The sequence below is a fragment of the Rattus norvegicus genome, chromosome 10 (assembly GCF_021556685.1).
Source record: "Rattus norvegicus strain SHRSP/BbbUtx chromosome 10, alternate assembly SHRSP_T2T, whole genome shotgun sequence".
NCBI classification, from domain to species: domain Eukaryota; kingdom Metazoa; phylum Chordata; class Mammalia; order Rodentia; family Muridae; genus Rattus; species Rattus norvegicus.
The window spans coordinates 109,367,387-109,390,015 of NC_141543.1; the positions used below are offsets into that span (position 1 = coordinate 109,367,387).

Below are 22,629 nucleotides of genomic sequence, written 5' to 3' on the forward strand. Positions count from 1 at the left end.
CCTGATCCTCCTGCCTCTGCTTTCCTAGTGCTTTGTGACGATCACAGTTCCCTCCACCCAGCTGAGACACCTGCAGCGGCTGCCCTGATTTCTGTCACAGACACTAGAGTCTTCTCAGGTGACCTCTGAAGACTTGGCCACTTCAGGCCCTCCTGAGACTTCCCTTGCTTCAGTTGCCTGGCCACCACATGACCTCCCCCTCCCATCTGTAATCAATTAGGTGCTTCTAAATGCTAGGGTTTCTGCAGCAAGTACAGGTCTACAGTTTGAGAAGCATGGAAAATGTACTGTAGGAGGTGGCCCTGGAAGGTGGTGTCCCCAATCCCTGGGCCACAAACAGGGCAGGGGTGCAGGGCCCTGTTCCTGGAGCAATAAGACCTGTAAGGGCACAGGTAGGCTCTGGTGCCCAGTAGGAGGAAGGTCACAAACCATCCAGGTGAACAATAGCAGCTACAGTCACAAAATCACCTGGGAGCAGCTTGGAGACAGATTCCTGGGCCTGAGCTTCTACACCAACTCTTTTTTTCTTTCTTTTTTTTAATTTTATTTATTTTATGTATGTATGTATAAATACACTGTAGCTATCTTCGGACACACCAGAAAGAGGCATGGGATCCCCCATTACAGATGGCTGTGAGCCACCATGTGGTTGCTGGGATTTGAACTCAGGACCTCTGGAAGAGCAGTCAGTGCTCTTTTTTTTTTTTTTTTTTTTTTTTTTTTTTTTTTGGTTCTTTTTTTCGGAGCTGGGGACCGAACCCAGGGCCTTGCGCTTCCTAGGTAAGCGCTCTACCACTGAGCTAAATCCCCAGCCCCAGTCAGTGCTCTTAACCACTAAGCCATCTCTCCAGCACTACACCATCAACTCTTAAGACACTGCCACAGTGGAATCTTTTGGGGTTATTTGTTTATTTGTGGGGTTTTGTTTATTTGTTGTTTTTGTTTTTCAACCAGGCTAATGGCCCACACCTATAATCCCAACCCTTGGGAAGCCTAGGCAGGAGGATTATGAGGTTGAGGTCAGTGTAGACTCCACAGCAAGACCTTGCCTCAAAAACAAAACCAGTGCAGTTTGGTGGCACGTGCATGTGCATGTGATCCCAGTATTCGGGAGGCAGCAGGCTAGCCATTACGTTTTAGGCTAGCCTGGTCTACATAGTGAGTTACAAGGCCAGCCAGGGCACAGGGTAGAACTTGTATCGAATATACTAGAAAAAAAAAAATGACCAGGCATGGTGGCATACCCTTTTAATTTTAGCGTTCTGGATAGGTGAGTCTCCATAGGTTCAAATCCAACCTGGTCTACTTAGTGAGTTCAAGGACAGCCTACAAAGCGAAACCCTGCTTCAAACAAACAATAAAATAAAATAAAATAAAACCATCTAATAACAGCATCAGCATAAAACTAAACCAAACATGGTGAAGTCGTGCTCAAAAGACCCAAACAGGAGAAGTAGGAAGAGAGCTTGAGACTAGCTGCTAATCAGACAACAACCAGGGCCTCTGGAGATGGCACTTCCAAGGGAGGGGTTGGCTTGGAGCCCTACCCCCCCAGTACAGCTTGGGGAAGGGGAGATATGAGCAGGAGATTGGGGGGTTGCTGAGGAAGGCTTGCAGATGGAGTTACACTGTCCAGGCGTGGGCAGCTGAGCCCCTATGGCAGTGGTCAGAGTCCAGGAGGCCGAGGCAGCACCTGCAGTGTGTGCCACAGGGCCTAGATGACCCGCACTGACACACTGTGAATGATGTGTCTGCTCTGCTTGCCCAGGACCACATTAGTGAGACCTTGTTTCAAAGGTAAATAGAGGCTGGAGAGAGAGCTCAGCCAGCAAGGGCCCCTGCAGAGGACCTGGGTTCAGCTCCCGGTGCTAACATCTTGGCTCACAACCCTGTATAACTCTAGTACCAGGGGATCCAACGCCTTCTTCTGACTGCCACAGATGGCAAACATATGTACTCAGGCACACATGCCTATGTGGATGGATGTCTATATGCAGGTTAGGGCAGGCACAAGATAAGGCAAGGCCTGGGATTGGGCAGTGAAAAAGAAAGTCAGGGGCAGAGCTTTTGTAAGGTGGGAAAGATAGGAGAGAAGAGGAAGAGAAGATGGAGAAGGAGAAGGACGACCCACCCCTGTGGGTCTTTAATTAGCCCTGGGTAGTTATGAATACCTTATAAGGGATGGATTATTAAAGGACAATTTGTCTTATCTAGGTGGGCAGTTTATATCAATATCAACTGGCTCTGATTTTATTGTGTGGACGTTTTGTGAGTGAGAATTTACTGCTATAAATCTGATTGATAAATTAAAAGCTTTAGAGCTTTGATTTTTAATGGGTTATTGGGAGTTGGGACCATAACCACGGGGTTGGGTGGATGCTGGGAATGCGAACAGAGTCTGCAGCAGAGAGCCCTGAGATAGATGCTGATGGAGATAGCCATGGAGGTAGAGAGATGGGTCAGCAGTAAAGAACACTGACTGCTCTTCCAGAGGTCCTGAGTTCAATTCCCAGCCAACCACATGGTGGCTCACAACCATCTTTAATGGTATCCGATTCCCTTTCCTGGTGAGTCTGAAGACAGAGACAATGTACTCACACACATCCAATAAATAAAGTCTTTTTTTTTTTTTAGATTTATTTATTTATTATATATAAGTACACTGTAGCTGTCTTCAGATACACCAGAAGAGGGCATCGGATCTCTTTATAGATGGTTGTGAGCCACCATGTGGTTGCTGGGAATTGAACTCATGACCTCTGGAAGAGCAGTCCGAGCTCTTAACCGCTGAGCCATCTCTCCAGCCCCAATAAAGTCTTTTTTAAAAATCCTCATTTCAGAAACAAATTCTTTCTTTCTTTTTTTTTTCTTTTTTTCTTTTTTTCGGAGCTGGGGACCGAACCCAGGGCCTTGTGCTCTCTAGGCAAGCGCTCTACCGCTGAGCTAAATCCCCAACCCCAAGTTATTTCTTTTTTAAAACTTACTTTATTTTTTGGAGTACACTGTTTCTGTCTTCGGGCACACCAGAAGAGGGCACCAGATCCCATCGCTGATGGCTGTGAGCCACCATGTGGTTGTTAGGACTTGAACTCAGGACCTCTGGAAGAGCAGTCAGTGCTCTTAACCACTGAGCCATCTCTCAAGCCTCAAGAAACTAATTCTTTTCTTTTCTTTCTCTCTCTCTCTTTTTTTTTTTTTTTTTTTTTTTCGGAGCTGGGGACCAAACCCAGGGCCTTGCGCTTGCTAGGCAAGCACTCTATCGCTGAGCTAAATCCCCAACCCCGAGAAACAAATTCTTTTTTTTTTTTTTTTTTTTTTTTTTTTTTTTTTTTTTTTTTGAGAAACTAATTCTTAAAGAACAGGAATTTTGTGGGGAACTAAGTCAAAACATTCTCCCCTTCCCCCAGTTCCCACTGAAGAAACCTTACAGCAGGCGTGGGCAGGGTGTACACTGCTGAGTGTCAGAGCCGGCTCAAGGCACACAGCAGGTGTCCAGGCGACCTGCCTCCTTTGTTAGCTCTTCCCCCGGCTTTTTCCTCTGCTCCCTTGCTGTGGGGCCACAGCACAGACAGCTTCCTGATAAAACTAGGCCTCTGTAGGTCCTCCAAGAGTGGCAAGAGGGGACCAGGCTAGAGTGGCCTTCCTAGAGAAAAGGGCTGGACTAGGGGCTTAAGTGCAGTGGTCAGTCAGGCTCTGTGGAGCATCTACACATGACAGGGCTGTGACTTGGCAGCCGGAGACCTCTGCTGTGAAGGAACTGCCAACGATGGCGGGCATCTCCTGGGTAGTCATTGAGCCTGCCCAGAACGCCACAGGTTAGTAGGAGACTGTAGGGGTGGTCTCCCATGGGGTAGCATGTTTCAGGGCTTATCTCACCTGCTTCTTTGATTCTCCGTCCCTCAGACCCTGTGGGTCTGGCCCTGGTGTAGCCTTAGGCTTGGAAGGAACGGCACTGCCCAGGCCACACCAATGTCAGTAGCATGGCCCGCTTTGTCCAGGTTAGGCTGGATCTAGGTCCTTAAGGGATGACCTTGCCTTTCTCTGGACTCCTTTAAGGACAAGACTCCACACTCTCAGGTGACAGGGAGTCTCATCCCGCCTGAGGTCTAACTTGGAGACAGAATGCACCAGCTATGCAGATGCCTGGTCTACGGCGCTCAATACGGTGCTCAATACAATGCATACTAAAGCACCTTCTTCCCTGCCCCTTAGCAGGACCCCACTGATTCCCAGTGTTAACATTAGGCCCGTGCCGGTGCCCCAGGATAATTACCCATCCCAAACCCAGTAGGCACTTGCTTGCCCCCTCCACCCCCTGCAGGTAATGAGGGGAGGACACAGATGTCCCTGGAGTCAGGTATCGGCCCCCTGGAGAGCCACGGCCTTCAAGTTATCTCCTAGCTGCAGGCAGGCATCCACTCAAGGAGCATCGGGGGCCTCAGGGTGGAGAGGCCACACCAGGAAGCTTCTGACGCCCAGAGCTCCATTCAGCCCCAGTCCCACAGAAGCATGAGGTGCCTTCCGCTGTTCTTCTCCGCCATGCTGGGTGAGTCCCATGCTGGGTGAGTCTCCTGCAGGCATCATGGGAAGGGCCAAGAAAGAGAGAGAGAGAGAGAGAGAGAGAGAGAGAGAGAGAGAGAGAGAGAGAGAGAGAGAGAGAGAGAGAGACCCAAAGGCAGGAGCAGCCTGGAAGCCAAAGTAGCAGAAGGAGACTATGGGAGGGTCTGAGCAGAATATTGACAGCAGACAGCCTGTGTACGTAAGACCTTGTTAGGGAGTCATCCGCCATTTGGATTCCACTGGAGTGTGTATTGTGTGTGGTGTGTGGTGTGCACATGTGTATGGTGTGATGTGTGTGTGTGTGTGTGGTATGGTGTGATGTGTGTGTGTGGTATGGTGTGTATGTGTATGTGTGTGGTGTGTGTGTGTGTGATGTTTGTGGTATGGTGTGTATGTGGTATGGTATGGTGTGTGTGTGTGTGTGTGTGTGTGTGTGTGGTGTGGTGTGTGTGTGTGGTATGGTGTATGTCTGTGTGGTATGGTGTGTGTGTGGGGTGATGTGAGTGTGTATATGTGTGCATGGTATGTGTGTTTGTGTATGTGTGTGTGTGTGTATGTTTGTGGCGTGTGTGTGTGATGTATGTGGTATGGTGTATGTATGTGTGGTATGGTGTGTGTGTGTATGTGTGTGGTGTGTGTGTGTGTGATGTTTGTGGTATGGTGTGTATGTGGTATGGTATGGTGTGTGTGTGTGTGTGTGTGTGTGTGGTGTGGTGTATGTCTGTGTGGTGTGGTGTGTGTGTGTGTGGTATGGTGTATGTATGTGTGGTATGGTGTGTGTGTGGGGTGATGTGAGTGTGTATATGTGTGCATGGTATGTGTGTTTGTGTATGTGTGTGTGTGTGTATGTTTGTGGCGTGTGTGTGTGATGTATGTGGTATGGTGTATGTATGTATGGCATGTGTGTGTGTGTGTGTGTGTGTGTGTGTGTGTGTGTGTGTGTGTCCAGCACTCAGGAACTAGAGACAGAAAGATTAGGAGTCCAGGGTTTGGGGATTTAGCTCAGCGGTAGAGCACTTGCCTAGCAAGCGCAAGGCCCTGGGTTCGGTCCCCAGCTCTGAAAAAAAAAAAAAAAAAAAAAAAAGATTAGGAGTCCAAGGCCACCCTCAGGTACATACTGAGTTCAAAGCCAGACTGGAGTACACAGAGAGACCCTGGGTAAAGTAAGATAAGATAAACACTCGTGATCAGAGATTCTAACTGGTCCCCGGGGCCTCACTGTCAGAAATCAGCCCGGGGAAGGAAGCTGTCTGGACAGTTTCCCTCCTCTACCGGCTTCCCTTACCCCTCTCCTCTTTTATAGCTGCCTGTGTCTTCTCAGAGGAGCAGACAGAAGGTGAGTAGCAGACAGAAGGTGAGTAGCCCCCACGCTGCAGGGAGATGGATCTAACTGGGGACACCTGGGTCACAGCTGCATTCTGTGGCAGGTGCCTTGGCTTGGGAGACGTTATTGAACGGTGAGGACACAGTTTGAGAGCACCCAGATGGATAATTCTGGCCTCTACCCCTACAGCGCAGGGTGGGCCGTTATGAGGCCTCTAGGGTACATGAGAGAGGAGAAGTTTGGAGTGTGGGAGGAGGAGGGATCCTCAGCAGCTGCGGTCACGGGGCCCAGGTCTTCATAGGAAACAAAATTCACCTGCTCCAAGCAAGTCCCACAGCTCTTGCCTAATGAGTGGAATCCAGAGAAGACTGGGGAACTCTAGTGTGTGCTTATCGGAAAGGAGGGGATAAAGATATCACACACACACACACTCACACACACACACACTCACACACACATACACACACACACACACTCACACACACACACACTCACACACACACACACTCACACACACGTATAGATAGATAAATCCCTCCTTTCCTCCTCTTTTTGTCTCCCTCCTTTCTCCTTTCCTACCCCCCCCCTTCTTTTCCTCCCCAGTAGTCCTGGCAAAGGGCCTACTCCATCCAGGCTCTATCCATCTTCCTCTGCCTCTCACCTCCTTCCCCTAGATGGACCCCTCCCTTGGCCCTCCATCACCATGTCTGCAGCTCCTGTACCCCTCAAGGTGGAGGCAGGCAGTCCCCTCCCTGTCTCCCTGTCCACCTTGCATCCCTGGGCATCCCCTTCTGTTCTGCTTAAGGGCGGTGTTGACGCAGATCTCACTCAGATGAGGCACAGACCATACTACCATTTCCTCATTTTCTGCAAAAAAAGAAAGAGTTTATTAGTGTCTCGGCTAAAAAAAGAGCTGGTGGCTGGGTCTCAGGAAAGTACCCAGGCAGAGGCGGTCCTGTCTTCTTGTCCTCTCAGCCCATGGCCGCAGCTCTGCTACGGGTCTCTGAAAAGCTGGCTGATCCCTTGTTCCCTCACAACCCCTGGAGGCTGATGTTTGGCTGTTAGCAATGTTTCAGGATAAAACCAAATATAGAAGAACCCAAGCTTCCTGCAGGGACAGAGTATGGAGGGAACACCCCAGGCTTATTCTTAGGAATAAGAACATGCATGGGTGTAGTGGTTCACACCTACAGTCCCTGCACTGGGGAGGCAGAGGCAGGAGGATCTCTGTGAGTTTGAGGTCAACCTGGTCCACATAATGAGTTCCAGGACATCCAGGGCTACACAGAGAAACCCTGTCTCAAGAAACAAGGGCCGGAGAGATGGCTCAGCGGTTAAGAACACTGACTGCTCTTCCAGAGGTCCTGAGTTCAATTCCCAGCACCCACATGGTGGCTCACAACCATCTGTAATGGGATCTGATGCCCTCTTCTGGTGTGTCTGAAGTCAGCGACAGTGTACTCACATAAATAAAATAAATAAATCTTTTTTAAAAAGACAAGAACTTAAAAAAAAAACCAAAATAAATAAAAACAACAATATTTTTTTTAATTCTATAAAACGAACAAACAAACAAACAGCAACAACAACACCCCAGCAGTCGGCCTCACACCGGCTTCATGTGGAAAGAGAGCATCCCTGTTTTCTCCTCTGGGAGCAAACTGTATTTTCTCAATGCTTACAGTTGGTACATATGCAAACCAAGCTTCTATTCCCGGCCACCGAAATGGAAATGAGAGGGACTGGTTTTCTTCTCGATTTTACAAGTCAAGCTCATTGTTTCTTGTGAAGGGGGTAGAAAAATAGACAGACATAGAACCACAGCCTGGCCTTGAGCTCATTTCTTCAGTGAGGCAGAGTCCAGCCCCAACCATGTCGTTTGGATCCGAAAGAGACCTGTTGTCCCTAAAGATTAAGGTGGCGAAAGTCTTGTCAGAAGTCTGACAGACGGTGCTCAGAGAGGATCCAGCTTTAGCATTAGGTCCAGGTTGGAAATCTATTTTGATCTAAAAAAACAAAACAAGGGGGCTGGAGAGATGGCTCAGTGGTTAAGAGCACCGACTACTCTTCCAGAGGTCCCGAGTTCAAATCCCAGCAACCACATGGTGGCTCACAGCCATCTGTAATGGGATCCGATGCCCTCTTCTGGTGTGTCGGAAGACAGCTACAGTGTACTCATATACAAAATAAATAAATAAAAAAAAAAACAAAAAAAACCAAACCAAAACAAACAAACAAAGAAACTCTCAAAGAGGGGTAGTTTACAAAGTTTTCACAAAGCTACAGAAGTGGGCTCTGTTGGTGTTGGGGAGCAACTAGACAAAAATGGGTCATCCGCTGCTGTGGGGTGGGGAGTATCTGACCTCAATACTCAGCTGTAATGCCAGCAGACACAAAATTCCCCTGAAACAGTCATGGGAATTAGGATCTGAGAGAAAGTGGTCAGATGCCTGGGGCTTCCCAATGTCTGCAGGAGCCTGGGATGCCTCCTCCATGGGTGTCCTCTGGCGAGGGCTCAGTAGAGCAAGGGCAATGTATACAGTCTGGGAGGTTAACTACCTCTTCATCCTCATCCTCCTCCCCTCTTCCCCTCTCCCTACTTCCCATCCCCCTCCCCCCCCTCCTCCATCTTCTTTGAGAGGGGTTTCATTGTGTAGTCTTGACTGTCCTGGAATATATAGATCAGGTTAGCCTTAAACTCACAGAGATCTGCCTGCCTCTGTCTCCCAAAGGCTGAGATTTTTTTTTTTTTTTTTGGTTCTTTTTTTTTTTCCGGAGCTGAGGACCGAACCCAGGGCCTTGCGCTTCCTAGGCAAGCGCTCTACCACTGAGCTAAATCCCCAACCCCAAAGGCTGAGATTATTAAAGGTGTATGTCACATGCTCTCTCTCTCTCTCTCTCTCTCTCTCTCTCTGTGTGTGTCTGTCTGTCTGTCTGTCTGTCTGTGAACCATATTCAGGCGGTACCCACAGAAGCCAGGAGAGGACTTGGATTCCCGCTGATAGTGGGGTTGGTACAGGCATCTGAGAGCCACTGTGTGACACTCTCTTTACTGCAGAGCCCTCTCCGCAGCTGCAGCTGCAGCTGCTTGTGTTTCTTTCTTAAGATTTATTTTTGCTATTTTTATTTATACGAATGTGTGTTCTGCGTCCATATGAGTGAGTGCCACTTGCATAGGCATGCCTGAGAGGATCAAAAGAGGAACCAGATCCCCTGGGATGGGACATAGAGGCAGTTATGAGCTGCCTGGTGTGGGGCCTGGCAACCCAGCTCTGGCCTTCTGCAGGAGTGGCAAGCGTTCTTAACCACTGAGCCATCTCTCCAGCTCCTTCAGACAACAAAAGGCAAAGTATACTTATGTAGCAGTTTCCCTTGTGTCCGGCTTCTCGGAGGTTGAGTCAGGTCTCATAGGGTCTGTGGCATCTGCTGGGCTCATTTCTTTCTTTTGACCTCGCTGGAATCAATCTGCGACCTCGCACAATGCAAACACAGGTTCTGCTGTTGCGGCACACCTCTCGACCCTCATTCGTCCCTGAGACCTAATCGTAGTCCTTGCCCAGGTCTTGTTCCAGTGTTAAGTTCTGAAGCTGTTTCCACCTCAAGAGGTAGCCATGGGGGCTGGGGATTTAGCTCAGTGGTAGAGCGCTTACCTAGGAAGCGCAAGGCCCTGGGTTCAGTCCCCAGCTCCGAAAAAAAGAACCAAAAAAAAAAAAAGAGGTAGCCATGAGCGAGTGGCCCTGGCAGGCATATAAGGATCTGTCTAAGGCTGTCATCAATTCTGTTGGGATGTGTCTAGGACTACAATTGTTAATCTTTTAGGCCAGGAGTAGCCTCTAATTCTTTTATCTCCACCCCTCCCCTCACCTCTTTCATGGTGCTGGGGGCAGAACCCAGGGATTGATAACCTTTTTCTTTTTCTTTTTTTAATTTTTATTTACTTATTTATTATATATAAGTACATTGTTACAGTCTTCAGGCACACCAGAAGAGGGAATCAGATCTCATTATAGATGGTTGTGAGCCGCCATGTGGTTACTGGGATTTGAACTCAGGACCTCTGGAAGAGCAGTCAGGGCTCCTAACCACTGAGCCATCTCTCCAGCCCAATGGCCTTATATTCTATCACTGAGATATACCCTCAACCCTTAGGTTTACACTTCTTTCAAAAACCAACTTGCTCATGTGTATATGTATCTGCATGAGTTTATGTGAACCACCCTATAGCTGTCCTCGGAGGGCCAGGAGAGCGTGTCCATCCCTGAGACCCAGAGTGACAGTTGGTTGTGAGCTGACCCGAGTTGGAAGTGCTCTGGGCCACTGAGCCTCCTCTCCGGTTCCGATTATTTAACTCTTTGAAGAATTGTCAACCCTGAGTTTCCCTTGGGCGTCTGATCATCTTGGTTTCTTTCTTTCTCTGGCTGGTTCTCTGCCCAGGCATCACCATTGCCTACAAAGTACTGGAAGTTTATCCCCGAAGTCGGCGAGTGCTTATAACCTGTGACATCCGTGAGGCACCCCGGCCCATCACATACTCTCTCATAGCTAGCCGAGGTGTCCTGGTGGCAAAAAAGATTGTGCGTGACTACACCCCGGCCTCCTTCAACATCAATATCACGCTCAAGTCCAGCCCAGACCTGCTCACCTACTCTTGCCAGGCGGCCTCGAACCTGGGCACCTATGGGCCCAGCAGCAGGCTGCAGATGTACTCTGAACTGTGGACTAGTGAGTACTGGGCTGCTGAGGCCGGTGGGATGGAGATCAGTGGAGGGCCTGAGGGAGGGAGGAGATTAGAGGAGACCTAGGAAGAGGCCAGCAGAGTGGGGAGGGACAGACTGCTTGCCTCTGAGGCTGTACTCATCCATGATGACAGAGGACACAGTCTCCAGGCAGCAGCCTGTTGCAGTAAAAATAAAAAAGTGGGCGGAACTGTTTCCTGCATGCACCCTGGCAGTCACTAGTTCTGGCTCCAGCGGGCCATTGGAACTATGGCTAATTCATCTCAGATTAGTGTCTCTCCCGGGGGCTCTCTGCTGGCCTCGAACTCTCTGGTTCCAGCCACCCGGTAAAATCAAGACTCAACAAACTGCAACCCAACAATCGGATTTACATGTTAAATCCTCAGTCCACAGTACATCCACACGATAAACTCACAGCCACTAGAGAAGATATAATTTGCCCATCTAGACAACACAAAACCCTGTACACATCCACCCCTTAAGAATAGTCATAACAGGGCTGGAGAGGTGGCTCAGTGGTTAAGAGCACTGACTGCTCTTCCAAAGGTCCTGAGTTCAATTCCCAGCAACCACATGATGGCCCACAACCATCTGTAATGAGCTCTGGTGCCCTCTTCTGACATGCAGCTATATATGCAGAATACTGTGTATATAATAAATAAATAGATCTTTAAAAAAAAAAGAATAGCCATAACAACCTGTAAATGTGCAGAGAGAGGGCTGGGGATTTAGCTCAGTGGTAGAGCGCTTGCCTAGGAAGCACAAGGCCCTGGGTTCGGTCCCCAGCTCCGAAAAAAAAGAACCAAAAAAAAAAAAAAATGTGCAGAGAGAAACCTTAACATCCACCACCATGTTCTCTCGCCTGCCTCCTCCTCGCTCTGCCTCTCTAAAACTTTTCTCCCGCCCATCCTTCCTTCTCGTCCAATGACAGGCCTCGTTCTATCCTGTACCTGCCTTCACCTGCATAACCACATCAACCTACAGGTGGGGCCTGGCTTGGGGCTGGTGATCAGGGGGTTGCTGTTAGTTCTGTTGGTTACGTCACCCACCCCCACTGGGGGCTGGTCAGCTTCTCCACGGTCACTGTGCAAACTGAAGTTCTCTGACTTTGAGAGGCTTGCTTAGACAACCTACAAGTGGCCACATCTGGTTTCGTTCCCAACACTACCCACTCTAGACCTTCCTTTCTTCCCTTTCCAGCACAGAGGTCACTTCCTGTTCGTTATTAGGAACAGGAAGTATCAGTGGCCTCCGTGAGCCCAGCATCAACACCACAGTGCACAGGGTCGGGTCGGGCAGTGGTGGAGACATCTTTAATCCCTCTGCTTCGGAAGCAGAGGCAGGTGGATCTCTGAATTCAAGGCCAGCCTGGTCTACAGAGTGAGTTCCAGGACAGTCAGGGCGACACGGGGAAACCATATCTCGAAAAACAAACAAAAACCAACCCCCCCACCCCCAAATGGTTGCGTAGGTCCCGAAGCCCAGCAGGAGGAAGGCTGGGGTCTCTTCCGAGCTGGCTGTGGGGTTGTGGACAAGTCTCTCAATATCTGGACCTCAGCTGCTTCCTCTGTGGGACAAAATGATAACACGGCCACCCCAGGGGGCAGAAGGGTTGTGTTCTGACCTGATGAGTCTGAGACCATCAGGAACAGGTAGCTACTGGTCAGTCCGGATGCTCAGAGCGTCCGACCGAGTACTCCAGCACCTGATTCTTCTTGTCCTGAAGGAGCTTGTCTTGGACTGAGAGATAGCCCAGCCATCCTGTTCCATAGCTCTCACCTCTCATCCCTGAGCCAGAGGCTGTCAGTCCAGGAGAGCATCCTATCACTGAGCTACATCCTTAGCCCAGCTTAAAGATTTATTTTCCTTTTATGTGCATGAGTGTTTTGCCTGTGCACCCCATGTGTGCGGCATCATAGCGGCCAGATAACAATCCCGGAGGTGGAGTCGCTGATCACTGTGAGCTACCGTGTGGGTTCTGAGAACCAAACTGGGATCCTTGGAAAAGAAAAGTAGCTTTGTTTTGTTTTGTTTTTACGGAACGCTTCATGAATTTGTGTGTCACCCTTGCGCAGGGGCCATGATAATCTTCTCTGTATTGTTCCAATTTTAGTATATGTGCCGAGGCGGGCACTTGTTTTGTCTTTCAAGACAGAGTTTCTCTGTGTAGCTCTGGCTGTCGTGGAACTCAGTATATGGCTGGCTTTGAACCCAGAAATCCACCTGCCTCTGCCTTCCAACTAAAGGCATGTGATGCCACTGCCCAGTCTGTTTATTTATTTAGAATTATGTGTGGTATGAAAAGGTGTCTTTGGAGGCCAAGTCTTACATTTCCCGGAGTTAGAGTTACAAGTTGTTGGGAGCCACTCGACATGGGTATTGGGAGTCTAAGTTAGGTCCTCTGCAAATCAGTAACACTCAATGGCCGAGCCTCTCCAGCCCTTTGTTTTCCTTGTTTGTTATTTTCTGCCCCAGATTCTTTTTTTAAATATATATATGTGTGTGTGTGTGTGTGTGTATACATATATATATATATTGTAGCTGTCTTCAGACACACCAGAACAGAAGACGGCACCTGATCTCATTACAGATGGCTGTGAGCCACCATGTGGTTGCTGGGATTTGAACTCAGGACCTCTAGAAGAGCAATGTGGTGCTCTTAACCACTGAGCCATCTCTCCAGCACCCCTGCTGGCTGCCTGGGAAACCTGACTGTCTCGCTACCTTCTTAGATAAACTGCTTGGTGTTAGCTTGGTAAGGTGGGACTTAGCTCTTGGGCCTCCACTTTTTTTTCTCCAGCATGATTCCCTCAAAAGCTTAGTCCAAAACAATTTGCCATGTGGTGGTATGCGCCTTTAATCCTAGTACTGTAAAAGCAGGAAGATCCCTGTGTTCAAGTTCAGCCTGGTGTACAGAGGGAGTTCCGATAGCCAGAGCTATCTGTAGAGAGACCCTGCTTCAAAAACAACAAGGACAAAAAAAAAAAAAAAGAATTTCTTTAAAGTACATGTTAAAGATGAAATTGTATCATATATACTACAAACCGTCCAGAAGCCTGGACATTCGGTGCAGAGGGCACGCTGGCTGGGGGAGAAGGTAGCAGTCACATTAAGTCTCTGGGTTCACTTGACACATCAGGAGGAGAATTTATTTGGGATGTGAAAAGCTTTTCCACCACACCTATGCTACCCTCTTCCACCCCGTCAGAGCCAGTGTCTCAGCTGCAGGCTGACTTCGTCCTACGGGATGGGGATTCAGGTCCCACTGCAGAGCTGTCCTGCCTGGCATCCTCAGGCAGCCCACCCATCACCTACCGCCTGGTGGGGAATGATGGGCGTGTATTGGCACAGCAAAGGCCACTCCACGGAAAGCCTGCCAACTTCTCCCTCCCGCTGTCCGAGACCTCCAGTGGGTTCCAGTGCGTAGCTGAAAACAGTATCAGCGTGGACAGTAGTGCCCTCATCCTGCTGCCCCCAGGTGAGCAGGTCCTTCTGGGCCTGGAGCAGGGAGCTACACCCATGTTCAGGAAGGTGGTTTGGGCTGGGGAACGGCTGAACCTGGCCACTGTGCAGGGCAGGGCAGGGCAGGTCCAAGGGTTGCTGCATGACTCTCTTGCCCCTTTTATAGCAGAGGCCCGATCCGAACTCGTAACCACCCTCACAGGGGAGCTACCCCTGGCACCCACCTGCATTCTGGCTGGCAGCCTCATCTCCATTGTAGTTATTACCTCCGGGATGCTGAACTTGACCAGGTAAGCTGTGGGAGCTTGGTGTGGCGGGGCGGCTGACCACCTCAGTGACAATCCAGTGTCCTGAGTGGGAACAGCAGGTTCGTCTTGTGAGACTGGGTTTGTAAAATAAGGCTTGACCTGAAGCTGCTTATTAAAGCCAAAGGAAAGATCCTTACACACTCCACCCTAACCATGGCTCCCAGCCGACATCTGGTGAGGGATTTCCCAATGGGCCTCATAGGGCCTCTAGGGACCAGGGTGGGTCAGGAGCTCTGCCCACCACACAGTCTCACTGGTCAGCCTTTCGGCAGAGGGAAAGCTTCCCAGGTTACCTTCTCCTCAAGCCTTCACATCTCTGACATGGACAGTGGCCAGGGCATTTGTGTGCTCTGGTTCCAAGCACCAGAGATCTCTGTGCAGACCCAGTACTGGCCTTTAGGTTATGATCACTTCTGTTCTCTTGAACATCTCAACTTGGCACCTGCTGGACTTTATGGTTCATCCTCCCGAGACCATCTTCTCCAGGGGCCAGACTCATAGGAGAGCATGTCACCTCTCTGAGACTCATTGTTTTCCTCTATAAAATGGGTGCGAAAGCCTAGCTCCCACTAACATGTGACCAGGGACCAACGAGTGGCCTCTTGGTGATTCAGTGCACTTAGTGGGGTGAGTGAGCTCACCGGTGCTCCCGGCACCACAGGATCTGGTGAGTCTGTCTGACCTGGACTAACTCCCTTGTCATCAGGTTGTGACCAGAAGACAGAGCCTTGGGCTTGCCTCCCTGCCCTAAACAAGAACCCACCAATGGAGCAAAAAAGAGCCTGGGGAGTAGGGGATAGAAAGGGGGTGCAGGGCTGAAGAGATGGCTCAGTGGTTAAGAACACTGACTGCTCTTCCAGAGTTCCTGAGTTCAATTCCCAGCAACCTCATGGTGGCTCACAACCACGTGTAACGGAACCTGATGCCCTCTTCTGAAGACAGCTACAGTGTATTTATATAAATAAAATAAGTAATTCTTTAAAAAAATAAACTTGGGGTTGGGGATTTAGCTCAGTGGTAGAGCTCTTGCCTAGGAAGCGCAAGGCCCTGGGTTCGGTCCCCAGCTCCGAAAAAAAGAACCAAAAAAATAAAAATAAAATAAAAAATAAAAAAATAAACCTTGATAAAAATAGACGGGGTGCAGATCAAGGTACCAAACGTAGTGTACCCCAAAAGAGGCCCAGAAATCTAGAGCATTCGTGTGAAGGAGGCCCGAGGGAATAAAATCGTACTGTGTGGGATCCCTGCCGAGTGAGTGAGTGAGTGAGTGGCCGTTGGTGAGCAATGATTGCTCCAAGAAAGCACAGGAGTGCCTGACTGAGTGGGTGCGCCTGCTCCTACTCTCTGATGCACTGAAGCCCAGCTTCTTAAATTTCTGGTCACGACCCCGCCTGGGGTTGCATAACCACTCAAGCTGGTGTTCATTGACAGTTTGGCAACAGTAAAAGGTTTCTCTGTGTGGTGCCTCATACCTGTAATCCCAGAACTTGCCGAGTGGAGGGAGGAGGATCTGGACGAGTTCAAGGTCAAGCACATGAGTCCAGTTCCAAAGAACCAGACAAACAAAAAGATAAATGAAAATTGAGGTGCTGGCTAGGTATGCTGGCTGGCATACGCCTCTGGTTCCACTATGTGGTAGGCAGAAGCGGGAGGATCTCTGCAAGCTAGAGGCCAGCCTGGTCTATGGTAGCGAGTTCCAGGACAGTCAGGCTGCATAGCGAAGACTCTGTCTCAAAAATCTGAAAAGGGGCCTGCGAGATGGGTTAAGGTGTTTGCTGCCAAGTCTGGAAGCCTGAGTTCAATCCCGGGGACCCTCACTGTGAAGGTGAGCACTGTGTACAAGGTGTCCTTTTTATGACATGTGTCATTTCATGCTCTCCACCCACCCCAGGCACAAACCAATTACATGTAAATGGGAAAAGGTTGTTTTGGTTTTGCTTTTGGCTTTTTGAGTCAGGGTTTCTCTGTGTAGGAGAAAGGAAGGAAGGAAGGGAGGGAGGGAGGGAAGGAGAGGGAGAGAGAGAGAGAGAGAGAGAGAGAGAGAGAGAGAGAGAGAGAGAGAGAGAGAGAGTGTGTCAGTCCTGCTAGTCAGGACTCCTTCATCAAACACTCATGACCCACATGGACAGATTTTAGGATGGCAAGGAGTAGCCCTGGGCTCACCTACCAGCTTCTTGTCACGCTCTCTGTGCGTGTGGCGAGAGTGCTGATAGATTATTAGAAGGCACGGCCCCTCTTGTGCCTACTCCTGTCTTCTCCCCAGTGACACTCCTTCTGGTGGCTCAGGTTTCTTCCTCAGCTCCCTTACTGTCCAGCCCCTCTCATTACTGAGGTGTATCTGTCCCATTTTTTATCCATTGACGTGACTATGGTAACATCATCTTGTCAACTCCATTCTGTGTCTCCCCTCCTCACTTCTCAACCCTCTACACCCCCAACAGTCATGGTTCCCTTGGCAACAAATTCATGTTGTCAACATAAGGGTGTCTGGGGGCTTCTTGGCAGTCAGTGTGGGGCCCTGGGTTGACACACAACGTCTTCAGACGTTATTTGGGGAAGTGGGGGTGGGGGTGGGAGGGGGGGAGGAGCTGGGTTCTGTGAACTAATGTTTTAATTTTTATTTGTTTTATTTTTTTTTTCCTTTTTTCTTTTTTTCGGAGCTGGGGACCGAACCCAGGGCCTTGCGCTTGCTAGGCAAGCGCTCTACCACTGAGCTAAATCCCCAACCCCTTGTTCTAATTTTTAAAATTACATTCCTTAGAGTGTGCGAACTTGTTCTGAGACAGGATCTCAGATAGCTCAGTCTGGTCTTGAATTCCTTATTCTCCTGCCCTCTTTCTCCTCCTGAGACAACCACCAGGTTCTCTGCAGCATGTGATCTTGAAGTTTAGAGATGTGCAGGCACTCTGTCCTTCAGAACCTTTTGTCTGGCAGGTTCAGGAAGAGTGGGTAAAGGACTGTCCTTCACTCTATCCCAGGCTTAGCTCCAGAGCGAAGAGTAACCAAAATGGTGGGGGCCATATTTATTAATATTGTAATCCAGAGAGGAACCCGGGAGCCTCTGACGTGCTAGGCAAGAATTTATGCCCGAGTCCTTTGGCCTGGAGCAGAATGGTGACGCCTAGGTATTTATGAGCCTGGGTTCTGGATTGGTGGGATTTGGGTGTCTGGAGGGTTTTCGGAAGAGGACCCTCACAGGGCAGTGTGTAAGTGTAAAGTGGAGGCCGCCGAGGATGTCTCTTCCTGGGGACTCTCTGATCCTTTCTGGTTGAACTTGGGATGACTGATTTCCCAGGGGTGAGCTTTTCCTCCCCCTTGAACCTCAGGAGCAGCTTCAAGTTCAGGCCAACTTCCAGCACAGTACAGAGGGGTACTCGGCCGGAGTTCCCGGCTGTTGGCCACGCCCATCGGCGGGGCGGCCACGCCTCCATGGGCGGGGCTGAACGGGGGCGGGGCAATCCGGCTGGTTCCCGGCCATCCGCGGCTCGGCGGCGACGGCGACATGGAGAGCGGGGCCTATGGCGCGGCCAACGCGGGCGGCTCCTTCGACCTGCGGCGCTATGTGTCCCAGCCTCAGGTGGTGACGCGCCTCGTGAGCATGGTGAGTCGACCGGAGAGGACCCGGAGCCGCGCGTCCCGGGTACAGGGGCCGTGGGCCGCCAGCGGCGGAGCGCAACAGGTGGCGGCGGCCGCGCGTCCCGGGCCTGGCGGAGAGCGCGGGGCCTCGCGCCCCTCCGCGTCTCTGTCCCCTCTAGCCGGTGCGTCCTGTCGTCTGTTACACTGCGTGGCTCTGGACCTTGTCTCTCCCACTCGGGGCCGGGCCCCGCCGCACCCTCGACCACTCGTCCGGGCCACTCTGGTGGCGGACGTCCCTGAGGTGCTCCGGGGAGGCAGGCCTGTCGCCCTGCTGGCAGTGGGAGGGGCCGGAGAGGGGCACGCCGCAGCAGGTGGCCGGCACGCCGCGACTCCCAGCCTAGGGAATTCACCTGGAAGGGACTTTCTGAAGCCACGTGGGGTGCAAGGAGGGGGATTGGTCCGGCGCCCCTAAGGAGGGTTTCCTTCCCTCTCAGAGACTGGCCAGTCTGCTCACACAGCAGAACGCACTCCCTCCCCCCGGATGCAGGACGGCTTTCTAGATCTTGGGACGAAAATACTGAACGCAGAGGTTTTAGCGCCAGATTGAGGGTGGCCCCACTGCACCCAGAGTACCTGGGCCTGGAGCCTTGGAGGTGCCCTGGCTCTCCGAAGCCTCCCAGCCTAGCGGTGGAGTCTAGCGACTCAGTCCTGGATTGTACCGTCAGTCAGGATGGCAGTGCCAGGAGTCCTGACCCAGACTCTGCGCCCAGTCCTGGAGTTCCGGCTTCATCCGCAGCTAGGGGTGGGGCTTGTGACTGTCAGTTGCACGGCCCTATTGAGAGCGTCCCGGCAGGATCGCTCTAGTCCTGCGAGTCTGGAGGCAGCCAGGTGCCCACAGACTCAGTTGCATCTGCCGCGTTCACGTGGGCTTGGCAGTGGCCTTAGGGTGTGGGGAGGAGGCGAAATGCCAAAGGGGCTGCCTACCAAACTTTGGGCAGTCTCTGCTGGTGAGTTTCCCACCTCTGCCCTGGCTCACAGATCTGTGGATCTCATCACCCCAAGAACCTTGTTCTGAGGGGAACCAGTGTGGAGCTGGAGAGTTGTAGTTCTCTGGAGGGGAGGGGCCGACGTGCCACAGAAGCCGGAAGTCCTTGTAGGGAGAAGGCTGGCTAGCTGGGGAGTCTCTTGCCATAGGGAAGTCTCGGAGGGGAGCAGGGCTGCTGTTGAAGGGTGTTCTGGAAGACGTTGGTCTATGCTGTAGAGTTGACTTGAGTGAGGGTGTTGCGGTGAACGTTGGATGAAACGCTTCGAGTTTCGCCTCCGTGACTTTGTGGCCCATCTTGTTTAAAACTCATCCAAGTGGGATGTGGTGGCTCAACCCAGTATCTCAGCACTGAGGAGGCTGAGGCAGGATTGTCACGAACTTCAGGCCAGCCTGAACCAGAGTGAGATCTTGTCTTTTTTTATTCTTTTTATTTTTATTTCATGGGTATGAGTGTTTGCCTGTATGAAGGCACACCACTTTCGTGCCTGGCATTCAGAGTCGGAAGGTGGTTATCTTGTCCCCTGGAATTGGAGTCACAGGTGGTTTATGAGCTAATATGTGGGTGTCCAGGTCCCCTGCAAGAGCAGTCAGTGCTCTTAACTGTGAGCCATCTCTCCAGACTGAGAGTCTATCTTAAAACAACCAAACGGGCAGGTGTGGTGGCACAGGCATTTACTCCCAGCATTCTCTTCTGGAGGCAGAGGCAAGTTCCCTGAATTCCAGGACAGGCATTGGTACCTGATGAGGCCCTGTATCCAAAAACAAGACAGAACCATCAAAAACAACAACAACAACAACAACAAAAAGAAACTTACACACACACAACCTCAAGGACTAAAAATGTAGGTCCATGGTGGTGCACTTGCCTAGCACGTGTGAAGCCTGGGTTAAAGTTGCCAGCGATCGGGGTTGGGGATTTAGCTCAGTGGTCCCTGGGTTCCCAAGGCCCTGGGTTCAGTCCCCAGCTCTGGAAAAAAAAAATGTTGCCAGCGATCAGGATAGGATAGGATAGGGGAGGGGGAGACCCAAACAGGCACATGGTTATCCCGGGATTGGGAGGTGGAGGCAGGAGGATCAGGAATCATCCTGAGTTACACAGCTAAATGAGACCCCTTCATCACAAACAAACAAAAAAAAACCAAACCACCAACACCCCTCCCCCCAATAAACAACAACAAAAAAAATCTCATACAAAATGGAGATTCTTCTTTGTTCTTAGTCACTACCCTGAATGAGAACACACTGTAGTCAGGCAGCTAAGAGATAGCCCCTTCTCAGAATAAATAGCCCATTCTGTCCCCAGCCCCCTGTCACTCTGTCCCATGAGTCCAGAAGGAGTTGAAGCACCAGCCTCAGATGAGGACATCAGCAGGGAGACAAGAGATACCCTGTCCTACCAGGACCCTCCTCTCTAGGCCCTAACAGGGGTCTGTACAGGATATGGCCCGCACGCGTCTGCCACTGCCCACAGAATCTCCTCTTCCCCAGGTCTTGGCCTTGATCGTATTCTCCTGCATCTTCGGCGAGGGCTACATCAACCTTCACTCATCTGACCAGCTACACTGTGTGTTCAACCGGAACGAAGATGCCTGCCGCTACGGCAGTGCCATTGGGGTGCTGGCCTTCCTGGCCTCAGCCTTCTTCCTTGTGGTGGATGCGTTTTTCTCTCAGATAAGCAATGCCACTGACCGCAAGTATCTGGTCATTGGTGACCTGCTCTTCTCAGGTATGCCCATGGCACTGGTATACCGGGGCTTCATGACTGAGACCTTGGTGCTGCTGGGAGGGGCTGCTGACAGCAGCTGAGGGGCATGAACCTTACCTGAGGCTTCTCCTAGGTCCCCCTGTACCCTGGGACGGCACACAAAGCTTTCTGGCTTCAGAAATTCAAGGGTGTTGGGATAGAAGTGTGAGGCATGGCATCAGGTTTCTGGGCTCATCAACCCCACTTAGCTGACCCCTTACTCTCACGTCCCTCTGCTCCTATAGGTTGCACAGCTCAAGGCCCTGGGAGAGTCCTCTGTGTCCCTCCTGGATCCTGGGGATCCAGTCCATCGCTGAGGCCGCCTCTCCCTTGTTATTTCCCTAGCTCTCTGGACCTTCCTGTGGTTTGTCGGTTTCTGCTTTCTGACCAACCAGTGGGCAGCCACCAAACCTGATGACGTGTTGGTGGGAGCAGACTCAGCCCGGGCTGCCATCACCTTCAGTTTCTTCTCCATCTTCTCCTGGGTAGGTGGACCGGGGGAAGGCAGTGGAGGATTGGGTGAACACTGAGGTCCCTTGCCCTGCCCACACCTTGGCTCTCCCCCAACCCACCCACAGGGTGTGCTGGCCTCCCTGGCCTACCAGCGTTACAAGGCTGGAGTGGATGCCTTCATTCAGAACTATGTGGACCCCACGCCGGATCCCACCACAGCCTACGCCTCCTACCCTAGTGCCTCGGTGGAAAACTACCAGCAGCCGCCCTTCACCCAGAATGTGGAGACTACTGAGGGCTACCAGCCTCCCCCAGTGTACTGAGCAGCCAGGGACAAAGAGGCAGGAGGGTGCTTGGTGGGGCTGCCCCTCCACCCTGGACTTCTCTCAAGGTTTGCTGTCCAGAACTGTAGTCCCTTGGCTGTTACAGTTGACAGCCCGAGTCCATGCCTTTCTGCACCCCAGCAGCCAGAGCACACCTGAAGTGCCCATGCCCAGAGGGGCTTCACCGCCACCCGCCTGACCCTCAAGGGCATCTTTGAGGAGAGGGTTTTACTAGGCCTTATCCCCCCACCCCAGTACTGTAAATGGAACCCAGGGCCTTGGATTTGCTTAGCCAGCGCTGCCATCCAGCCGTACGCTCAGCTCCGCATTGCTTTTAATAACACTGAACCCCATCAGAGCCAGAAGCAGGTGCCCGCTGCAGTTTTTGACACATGCCACTTTCCCTACAGCTGGAGGCCTTGGGAGCCCCAACTTTTTTTTCTCCAAAGACAAACTTGGGGATCCTTGTGCTACCTGTCTCCTCAGTGCTCGGCTCCCCACTTCCTCACTCAGGTTCAGGACCCAGCTTCGTCTGGGTTCTATGCTCACTGCTGTGTCTTCTGGGGTCACCACTGTGCCAACCGTCTCCAGGCTGCCTGCCTGACAGCTGTGGGGCGGGCAGAGGGACGAGATACCACTCCTTTCTTGCTCCTACCCCTGGCAGAAGGACAGAACTTGCCCGGAGACAGCACCTGGCTTTATGTAAATATTCCCAAGCAGCTGTTAGATACTAGTGGGGAGGGCAGGAACCCCTGCACTGAATGTACGGAGACTTGGTGGGGACAGCCCTGCCCTCAGTTCTGTAGACTAGTTTGGAGATGGAATAAACGTTTTTCTCAGCCTGTTGTACTTGGTGGCGTCTCAGGCTAGGGGTAGATACTTTGGATGTATTGCTTTGAGACAAGGCCTCCAACTTACACAGCCGAGGGTGAAGCTCTGACCTTCTCCAAGTGCTGGCTGTCAAACCCTGAACTTCATGCTGGGCTCCCATCCTTTCAAAGATGATATCTGCATAGCCCAGGCCTATGGTGCATGCTTGGCTAGAGCAGCATCTCACTGTGTAACTCAGGTAAGTCCCCAACTTGAGGCAATCCTCCT

The 22,629-nt window shown here is 51.2% G+C and overlaps 2 protein-coding genes and 1 non-coding gene across 11 annotated transcripts; 2 read left to right on the forward strand and 1 right to left on the reverse strand.

Annotated features, from left to right (window-relative positions):
- The first annotated feature begins 4,436 nt into the window (after positions 1–4,436).
- On the forward strand, positions 4,437–15,405 carry C10h17orf99 (similar to human chromosome 17 open reading frame 99). 9 transcript variants are annotated; one of them, XM_087575068.1, is made up of 6 exons: positions 4,437–4,546; positions 5,864–5,896; positions 10,319–10,606; positions 13,829–14,098; positions 14,249–14,372; positions 15,251–15,405. In XM_087575068.1, the coding sequence occupies exons 1-6, from the start codon at positions 4,510–4,512 to the stop codon at positions 15,324–15,326; spliced, it is 828 nt and encodes a 275-aa protein (XP_087431194.1). In that variant the 5' UTR covers positions 4,437–4,509; the 3' UTR covers positions 15,327–15,405. The 9 variants fall into 9 exon arrangements, with proteins under 9 accessions (XP_087431194.1, XP_087431196.1, XP_087431197.1 ...); XM_087575070.1 differs by having other exon boundaries at positions 14,252–14,372; XM_087575071.1 differs by having other exon boundaries at positions 15,097–15,370.
- LOC120095354 (U6 spliceosomal RNA) lies at positions 12,651–12,754 on the reverse strand. Its single transcript, XR_015632528.1, has one exon. It is a non-coding gene; the product is annotated as a U6 spliceosomal RNA (small nuclear RNA).
- A 2,459-nt stretch (positions 15,406–17,864) lies between the features above and the next one.
- Syngr2 (synaptogyrin 2) lies at positions 17,865–22,380 on the forward strand. The gene is made up of 4 exons (NM_053553.2): positions 17,865–17,991; positions 20,500–20,737; positions 21,101–21,240; positions 21,334–22,380. Exons 1-4 carry the CDS (start codon positions 17,893–17,895, stop codon positions 21,529–21,531), a joined length of 675 nt encoding a protein of 224 aa, NP_446005.2. The 5' UTR covers positions 17,865–17,892; the 3' UTR covers positions 21,532–22,380.
- Positions 22,381–22,629: the final 249 nt, after the last annotated feature.